The sequence below is a fragment of the Tachysurus fulvidraco genome, chromosome 1, assembly GCF_022655615.1.
Source record: "Tachysurus fulvidraco isolate hzauxx_2018 chromosome 1, HZAU_PFXX_2.0, whole genome shotgun sequence".
Classification (NCBI taxonomy): domain Eukaryota; kingdom Metazoa; phylum Chordata; class Actinopteri; order Siluriformes; family Bagridae; genus Tachysurus; species Tachysurus fulvidraco.
In genome coordinates, this window is record NC_062518.1 from 739,023 (window position 1) to 749,022 (window position 10,000).

Genomic DNA, 10,000 nt, shown 5'->3' on the forward strand with positions numbered 1-10,000 from the left:
GAAAAAAAGCCATGGGAGGGGGGGGGTGGGGGGGGGGGGGGGCGGGGGGCGGGCGGGGGGAGGGAAGAAGAGAAATGAAGAGATGGGGGGGGGTGGGGGGGGGGGGGGGGGGGGGAAGGGGGGGAAAGAGGAAAAGGGGGATAGGGGGGGGATAAAAAAAAAAAAGAAAACTGTGAGAGTCGTGTTAGAGACGACTTTTGAAAAGGTTATACAATTTTCTCTGTATTGGGATCAATGCAGAGTGAAGTGAGCCACACACAACTTTCCCTAGCTTGAAGTTATTATCCCCACCCCGTTTCCTCTTGTGTCTCTTTTATTTGCTTACCCACCCAAAATTTCTCTTTTTTTTGTTTTGTAGTTTTTTTAGATCTACTTGACTTGTGAAAAACGATATCAAGCATTCTTTCTCCCTTTAAACCGCCCAAGGGCAGTGGGTAAATGTGTTTCCTCCAATGGAACAGCCAACGAATCCTTCTGGTTTTTAAAATTAGACTCTTCCTGAGTTAGTCAGGTGTTAGCTTGTGCTCATTAGAACACATAATCCTACTGGTTTCCATGTTACCACGGTCCCACACAGCAGCTATCGACCCGTATGTGAGTTCTTCAAAGACTCGTGTTCATCCAGAGGTAACTGAGATCCTTACAATGAGGGTGAATCTTTCATCGTTCAGTTTGGATGGATTGAATTTTCCATTTCAGCTCTGACCTTTGAGGAGATGAAGGAGTTGAGAATTGAGACCATCATCTGCAAAGCGCTTTATGAAGGTCCTGTGAGGAACGACAGGTTCCCGAACCGTAGAACAGACCCTTCTAGTTCTCAATAATCTGTAGATACGCCGTCACATATTAAACCAATAGAAGTATACCACAAGCGTGCTTTCTGAATTCTGGGCTCGGATTGGTCATAAATGAGTTCTTTCTCTAACTACTGATCTGAGCAACTGATCTATACGATCACGTGAATTAAACTTAAACCGTTTCTATGGTAACAAGCTGTATCACGGCGTGTACAGAGGGAGCTCTCTGCATAAAAAGAAAGCCTAATATACCTTAACGTGGTGATGGGCTTGCATCTGTGAGGAGAACATCTATAATATGTCGAGTGTCTGGAAGGAGTCTCTCCGGTGTCAGGACCCTCAGGACCAAGTCTGGTGCTGTGGGGTAATAGGAATAAAACACTGAGCGTTCTGGCTGTGGGAAACTTGTGAAAACGCTGACGGTGGACTGAATGAAGACAGACTGATGAATGATTTGATTTTTAGCAGATAAACTTTAAAGTGAAAAAGTCCTGACAAGCGAAATTCTTTTAATTAGCTTAAACTTAGACTGGGGAGAATGTTCATGCTCAGTGCCTGGAAAAAGAGTTGGCGTTTGAAGCTTTATTTTATATTTTCATTATTTATTCGTTTACTCTTTTCTTCACTCGATGCCGTTTTTCTTCTTCCCCCCCCACCAAGCTCTCGTGCCTGTGTAGGTAGTTATTTTTATAAATATAGCAGTCGACGCCTGGTTGGCTTTGAGAGGACACGAGAGTGCCATAATGGTCCCTCGCTCTGCCTGCCTCGGCATGTGTTGTTTTAACACACACACACAGCACTGCTATGATGCAATCACAAAACGCACACACACCCAAGCCACACACACCCACACTCGGTTTCTCGAAGGGGCTCGCTGGTGCCTGCAGATGCATCGGAAAAATGAATTGATGCCGTAGTCCACCTGTAGTGTTTATGTGTCAGTTCGCTTTTCGTGCTCAGGAACCGTGACTCATAAACCCAGTTAACACTTTTCTTCTGTTCGGAAAACAATAGAAGCCACTTGTTAAAGGTATGGGGGGGGGAAGAAATATAATTTTTCACAACCAACAATTCACGTTTCTCACGTCCAACATTTTTTGTAACAGCCATTAAATGGTTCATACATGCAGTGAATGCCTTTACGGATGTTTTTGCTTCTCCGGCCGTGGACGTCGCTCCGGTGAGTTTTTCTCTCTTCCTTTCTGAGAGCGAACAAAAAATATTGGGTACTAAGGGTAGGATTAAAGATTTGGAGGCTAAGCACATTTTCCTTTCCCGGGTCCCCATCGTTCGCCAGAACGTTCCTGAACAGGGCGTAAAAGCATGGAGGCCCCTGAGGGGTTCGGATCTGGCGCCACACAATTAGTTTATAATAATCGATTACAAATGAAAAGGACATGAATTGTGGCCGAACATTAAATTTAGCCATGAAGAGTGCGAGGAGAAAACTAATTGTCACGCTGTATTTAAAAAACAAAACAAACTAGAGATGGGTGGATTGGAGAGTAAATTCAATGAGCATTTGTGAGATAGTGAACAAAGTAACAGGGGGGGAAAGTGAGGGCGAGGGTGGTGGATAAGTAGAGACATGTGGTGGAAGAAGGGATACATGGTGGGAGTAGGAGGGGAAAGATATTGTTGGGGAAGAGATCAGTGTGGAAGAGAGACCCGGTGCAGATGAGAACCAGGTGAAGATGATAGACAGGTTGACCATATAGACAGGTGGAGAGGAGATAGTTGGGAAGAGGCAGTGGGGATGAAGAAGACAGTGGAGAGAGAGACACTGGTCGCTGCCGAGACAGTTAGGGAAGAGGCCAGCTTGAGACAGATAAGAGACAGTTATGAAGAGGACAGTTGGGGTGATGAGACTGTGTGGAGATGAGAGACAGATGGAGATGATAGACATTGGTAATAGAGACAGTTGGGGAAGAGAGCCGTTGAGAAGAAGAACAGTTTGAATAGAGACAGGTGGAGAAGATAGACAGGTAAATCAGTGAAAATGTTGCTGCAGTCACTGTGGGGTTTTAACATTTTATTGTTACAGCTTTCCTTAACTATGCCATAAGTCCCATCATCTCTTCAATAGCTCCATTGTCCAGTATTTCTCCTGGCTCAAAGCCCCGGGGCAGCTTCCCGGGATATTCCCTTACCCCCCACTTCATGCCCACCTGGGAAAAAAAAAAAAGGTGCCATCCTGCACCTTCCTCCAGCCGTCCTGTCGAAGCACGTCCGTGAACGCAACCTTCTGCTCTGCGCACTGTCCTAGATGGGGCAGAGGGGGGTCCTGGCGTGGGAGGGGGTCGGGGGGGTGTGCCAGAGAGAGACTTGGGGGTCGTGAGTTGAGAGGGCGTCATGCACATGACCCTGAGCTGTAGATATGTGATGTTAACTAACTCGTGCAGCGACATGACAGGAAGTGACTGACTGCTGTGTACCGAGGTCATACGCAAAAATCAAAGAGCAAGCGACTTAATAAATTTAGTGGAAAAGGAGATAGGGTGGAGCTCCCGAGCTTCATCACGTTTCAAAAATCTCACTTCATTCCTGCCGGATTTTTCAGGAACGAAGTTTGGGACTACCACACACTCAACACACACACACACACACACACACACAAACCCCCCTCACACACACTCCACACACACAACACCCACACACACACACACAAAAAATTTCACACACACCAACACACACCACACCCACACTCACACACACACACCCCCACAACACACACACACACACCAGACACACACAATTCACACACAACACACACACACACACACACACACACACACACCCACACTACGACACCCCCCAGCACACACTCACAACACACACTCACCCCACACACAACCCTCACAACACACACTCATCACGCCCACCCAAAAACACCCACACACACATACACACCCCACCACCCACCCACACCCACACACACACACACACGACCCACCCCACCCACCACATTCACCCCACCCACATCCTTGCCTGTCAGCAGGTTTGTGGGTCCATTAACCCATATCCCCTCTCACAATCACGTCTGACCCACGACGGTTCGAACCGGCATTCGCCTGATTTGGGACTAGTAAGAAGAGGGTTCATAAAAAAAGGTGTGGAGGGGGGATTGTGTGATTTATTTTGGTTTGTGGCATTTTTTGGTAAGCCACGGCGTGTAGAGCGGGAAGTGCGGCTGTAGGTGGGAGATGTTTTCGTGGATGTCTAGAATAATGATGGGGGTGCGCGGTATGAGGGAGGGTAGGGGGAGGAGTCGTGCCAATATGTTAAGATGAGGAGGGGGGGGGGGGTAGAAATAGAGGGAAATATGTGACAACAGGGGGGGAAAAATGTAGGGGTGTTTTGCTGTTGCTTGTTTTTATCGACTGTTTTTTATTGGACATAGAAGGTGCATATATAAAGTTGAGAAAAAACCACAGACATACCACAGCACAACAAGGCAACACCCCACACAACCACACACACACACACAACACCCCAACACACCCGAAAAGCGAACACACACCCACACTAAGCGGTCAATAAGAGTTTTTGTCACTTTCCTGCTTGAACGATAGTAGGATATGATCGCCTCTAATCATTGTGTGTGTGGGTGGCGTGTGTTTGTGTGTGTGGTGTGTGGTGGTGGGTGATGGTTGTGGTGTGTGTGTGTGTGTGTGTGTTGGGTGTGTGTAGATGTTGTTGTGTGTGCTAGGTGGGTACGTTGTAGTTGTGTGTTTCTTGTCGGTGTTTTCTCTTCTAACGGTGTCCGTCCCGCGTGTATAAGTGCCAGGATAAGAAGTGGGGCCGTCGAGGCCAGAGTATCTGCGCAGGACCTGGGAGAGACGGGATGAGCGGACTGGGTGGAGTACACACTGCTCGAGAGGAGCTCAGGGTTGGAATGCAACGGGTGCGGGTGGAGGTACGCGGATGAGGAGTGGCTGGTCGGGTGCAAAGACCTAGCAGAGACGCGAGCTGGCTGATGCCCAACGGAAAGATATGTGTGTGGTGGGTGGTTAGAGGAGAGGAGCGAGTAGGGAGGAGAGAGAGATGGGGAGGATAGTGAGGAAGAAAGTGACTAGAGAGAGAGAGCGAAGTAGAGCTACACATTTGGAACAGATAGAGCCGAGCTAGAGAGAGAGAGAGGAGAGAGAGCGATGGAGAGATTATTTTAGTTTCACTATGTAGTTAGTGGACTAAATGATTCAAAGACAAATTATGAGGAATGATAGTGGTAGATTAAATATCCTCAGCCTGCGTAGATCCTCGCTCTCTACTAGCTATCTTATCGGCATAGCTCGCTACGATAGATCGATACTAGATGCTAATCGGTGTGTGTGGTGTGTGTGTGTGTGTGGTATTTTTTTAAAGAATGCAATGTATTACCACAACAGGGAATCCAAGAGATCATACAACAGCAGTGAATCATGAATCAACACTCAGTGACTCAGTGAATAAGAGTGTGTAATTAAACAATAGACTAAAGTGCATCAGGAGAGATCAGTGACGGTGTGAGGTGATTCCTCCGCTCCACAGAGCTGTCATAGTGGCCTGCCGCAAAAAACCACTGGTCAATAACGCAGTGGAGTCCTGGGTGACTCTGAGTGGCCAAAGAGTATGGTGAGGAAATAAAAAGAGGAACAACAGGAGTGTGGGGCAGGTTGTGTGTGTGATGATGGTGGGTAGTTGTGTGTTGTGTGTGTGGGTGTGTGTGTTGTGTGTGTTGAGCCAGAGGCATATGCAGCACCCAGAATATTACATTTTATTCAGAACAGTATAGGATGGTGCTAGCAGAACAATGTACGACGGATGTGCCAGCGTTGCTCTCGAGCTAACATAACGCTGGGCCGATCACCTCTCGGGAAGGAAGGAGAATCATCACCTGTGGCTCTCAAGCCGTTCTGTAAATTAAAGTCGACATTACTGACAGAAAATTGCCGGCTTTTTAATCAACGTATTCTGTGGTGAAGGGGCGACGAGACTCAGGGTGTGAATATTAGAAGCATCTACAACTTTTATTGGTGAATATTATCACATGGCCTTGTTGAGGCTTCAGGCTGTTCACTTATTTGGAGCCAAAATAAACACTCACTGATGGGGAGAGAGAGAGAGAGAGAGAGGAGAGAGAGACCAAGATAGAGAGAAGAGGGAGAGAGGGAAGACAGAGAGAGACAGAGAGAGAGAGAGGACTATAGATAGAGAGAGAGAGAGATAGAGAGATATAGCGAGAGAGAGGAGAAAGAGACATGAGTAAGAAAGGAGATAGCAGAGAGAGACGGAGATATATAAAAAGATAGATAACTAGAGAGAACCGAGACGAGAGACACAGAGTAGAGAGAGAGATATATGAGAAAAGAGGCGAGAGAAAGTCTTAATATATAGAGAGAGATACAGATAATGACAGATAGACATATAGATGCTGAGAGATATGATGAAAATGAGAGAACATATTAGAAGAGATACAGAGGGATGAGGATCAAAGAAAGATAGAGAAATATATATTACATAGATTAGGGAGGAGGGGGGAATGGGTAGTGACTATACATATATATGCTTATAATATCATTTAGATCTATAGATACAGATATATGCGAAAATATCCAGCGGGACCGATACAGAGTTGAATGAACTCCGTTTGATATCAGCCCATCCTCATACTACTCAGGGATTCTGCCTCAAACTGAATAATACGGTTACCATGGCTGATAGATTGAAATTATCTATATAGAGTAGAAGGAGGAGTGAGGATCCACAGAGATGCATAGGTATAGAGTAGAGAACGAGAGGCTTCAGATTACTTACTTGGTAGATACTAGATAGTCTATAATATATTATACAGATCAAGATATATATAAAAGAAAGACGGATGAGAAAGCACGTGGGATGAACATATGTATAAGAGAGAGAATAAGGTTACAGGACAGAATATGACATAGAGAATATGAGACAACAGAGAGAGAGAGTGTTGCAACGTTCTCAAAGGGACAGTGTTGTTAAGCAGGTGAGCGAAAAGTCCAGGGACCAACAGAACTTTAAGTTTCTATAGCCGAAAGCCGTGTAGGTTTACTCAGATAGGGGGCAGTTAAGATGTGTGCGTTAGCTAATTTTACACCTCGCATAGGGGGAAGAACCAAATGGGTGAGACGTATGCACACGAAAGAAAGAAAGAAATAAAGAAAGAAGAAAAAGAGAAAGAAAGAAAGACAGAAAAGAAACAGCGTTGAATACACAAAAGTAACTCAGAAAAAACTCAAATAAAAGCAATAAGAGGGATCGAATAGGTACGGAGACAAGCATAAGAAACACAAAGGAATTAAAAATGGAAAAAAGAATAAATAAATAAAGAAGTGTGTGGCTTCAGTCACAGGTTTTTATCTAAAAAAAGATTTCTTTGACAGGATAGTTGGGAGATCAGGCCCGGGCTCTTCGCGTCCTTTATTATTCTGGCCGCTGGTATGTGTTTCCTAAGTGTGTCAGATTGAGGGGTGTGAGTGATATAGAGAGATTAAGGGAGGGGGGGGAGAAATAAGTGTTAGATGAGGGTATAGGTGCCAAGATATTCTCTGATCCTCTGCTTTTTTGGCTCTACGTGCCTCTACGATCTGCTTGGCTCTCTCTTCTCTCGACTCTTCTTTTTTTTCTCTTCTTTCCTCTTCTTTTCCCCATATCTGGTTTTTCCACCATTTTTTTTCTTCATAAGGAATACAATATACTCATAATAATAAAACGAAAGAAAAAGAGAAAACAAATAAAGTAAGACAGGAAGAATTAAGAGTGTTTTTAATGTGCTGTGTCCTAAGATGGTGTTGGAGGGGAGAGTCTGATAGGTGTTACTAGTTGGGTTTTTTGGGTTAGGTTGTCAGAATGGCGCGGTGTTGGGGCTGACGTGGTGTTGGTGGCATATATGGGTAGGTATGCTGTTGTGGTTGTGTGTATGGGGGGGGGGAGGGTACATTGGCTTTGAAGGCTGGCGATTGACTGTGTGATGGGGCTGGTGAGTCGTGTGTGGCCGGAGGCCAAGCCTTCTGTGTGTATTGGCACTGGAGAATTCGTGTGTGTGTGTGTGTTTGATAGCATGCAGCCCGTGTGGGGCTGGATTGTAGCGTGTTTTGGGGGGGGGGGGGTGTGTGTGTGGCGTCGAGGGGAGAGAGGGTCGGCTCCAGGGTGTTTGGGTGCGCGCGTGATGCCGCTGTGTTTCGGGACAGCCCGTGCTGCGCGTGGTGAGGGGCGGGTCGGAATGACGCGCGATGTGGAATGCGGGGCGGGCGCTGGTCCGTTCGGCCGGGGTTGGGTATCGCACGGTTGAGGGCGGGGATGTCGGGGGGGTGGAGCAGCCTGGAGTGGTCGGCAGGATTGCAGGATGGGCGCCAATAGTGGCTGGTTGCGAATTGCCGATCTGCGCCGGCATGGGCGGGTTAGGGAGGGGGCAGACGGGGGGTTTTTGTCTGCTGCTGTTTTGTGTTGAGTCCCATTCCGGTCTGGTTGTTTTAGGATTGGGCGGTGTCTTGCTACGACTAATGACTGTCGTTTTTCGTCGCCCTGCGTTGAGGCTCGATGTGTGACATTCCGATGCTTGTTTGTTGATGTGTTGGTGGTGTTTGCCAGTTTCGTGTTTGCGTTGGTGGCGTTAGTGTTCCTACTGGCAATGTTTCGTGGTGTCATTGCGGGGGAGGGTCAGGTTTGCGCGTGTTTGTTCTGTGTGTTTTTATGGGGTGTTCGATGTTGTGTTTTTGTGTGTCGTGTGGTGTGTTGTTTGTGTGTGTGTTTGTTTGTGTGAGTTGTGTGGTTTTGTGTGGGTGTTCGTGTGTTGTGTTGTGGAGTGTATGTTATAGCAGACTCGCTCTCTCTAAGAGATGTTGTGTGTTTGTGTGTGTGGTAGAGGGAGGTTGTGGAGGGTTGGGTGTGGGGACTATAGGAAGGGGCGAGTAGTTAGGGAGGAGACGAGGTGGGGTAGAGGTGTGTCTGGGTGGTGTGGGGTCAGTTGTGATGTATGGGTGTGTTCGATGGTGTTAATTTGGAGTGATGTGAGTGTGTGTGATCAGTTTGCTGTTTGGGTGGGTTAGATGAGTGGTGTGTGGTGTGTCCGTTGTTGGGGTGAATGGATCCTGTCTGGTGTGCGAGGGATATTGAGGGCGGCGGGGGAGCCTGTGGGGGTGCTGCGCGGGTTCCTCTTTGTGTTCCGTGGTGTGGTGTTTGTTTTTTGTTGGGGTGTTCTTTGTGTGTTCGTGTGTGGTTCGTTGGTGTGTTTTCGTGTGTGGTTTGTGGTTTGTTTTGTGTCGTGTAGGATGCGAGATGTTTGATAGTGTATTGCCTCGCATATGCCATTTAGTGGTAGGCAGCGGATCAATAATGCAATACAATTCTTTTAACTAGTGGGAGAGGAGGGGGGTAAACAAGGGTAACCGACGTGCACGGGATAGGGGGGTGGAGGGGCTGTGTGTGGTGTGTGGTGGTGGGGGTGTGTGGTGTTTGTGTGTGGGTTGTGTGGTGGTGGTGTTTTTAGTGGTTGGGGTTTGAAAAGGACGTGGTAGATCTTTTTTAGTTTATGATGACCTCTGGAGTGTGTTTGCTTCATACCCTCTTGTGGTTGAGTGGATCATAGGGAGGGAGGGGTGCGTCGAGCGTTGGCCCGAACTCGTTTTCCAAGGCAGCGCAGTGAAACAATAATTCAGGATTCACTTAATTCCACTGAACAGCGAAAGAATCAGTGAATCAGTGAATCTGTGAGTCAAATTCGATTTCGAGGGTATGTGCTTGCTCTTAAGAGTCCCTGATGGATGTGCAGCAATGAGGGAGAGGAGAATAGTGGCAATGGTACGGAGGGAGGGGGAAAGAAGTGTTGTGCTCTACAGTGTTAAAGATAAATGATTCAAATGCTTTTCATCACCGAATGAAACATGAATGTGAGCTTCAGTCATTTATTTTCTTGACACGTCTTTAATGTAAACAATAATCCTGCTAATGTGACGGCGTTAATTGACTCCATCTTTCCGCTCGCATTCTGACTGAACACAAAACTCCACCTTGTTTTATTTCCAGCCTGTAGATCGGATCTCATTAGCATGCCTAGTGTGGATTCCACCGTAAACAATATTTCATCAGTAATTAAATCACTGTGGCTTCTGATTAATTGCACCAGAGCACAAAAAATACAGAATGTTGGGCTGAAATGTGTTTAAATTTCCAGCACGTGGACTTTGAGACGAAGC

At 46.7% G+C, this 10,000-nt stretch overlaps 1 protein-coding gene across 3 annotated transcripts in view; it reads left to right on the forward strand.

Annotated features, from left to right (window-relative positions):
* Nucleotides 1-10,000, forward strand: part of cdh11 (cadherin 11, type 2, OB-cadherin (osteoblast)) — an 88,347-nt gene that overhangs the window by 68,682 nt on the left and 9,665 nt on the right. For all 3 annotated transcript variants that reach the window (XM_027160187.2, XM_027160186.2, XM_027160188.2), the window contains one exon: nucleotides 9,979-10,000. This exon is cut by the window's right edge and continues 232 nt beyond it. In XM_027160187.2, coding sequence (XP_027015988.2) covers nucleotides 9,979-10,000 — 22 coding nt within the window. The remainder of the gene's footprint in view (nucleotides 1-9,978) is intronic.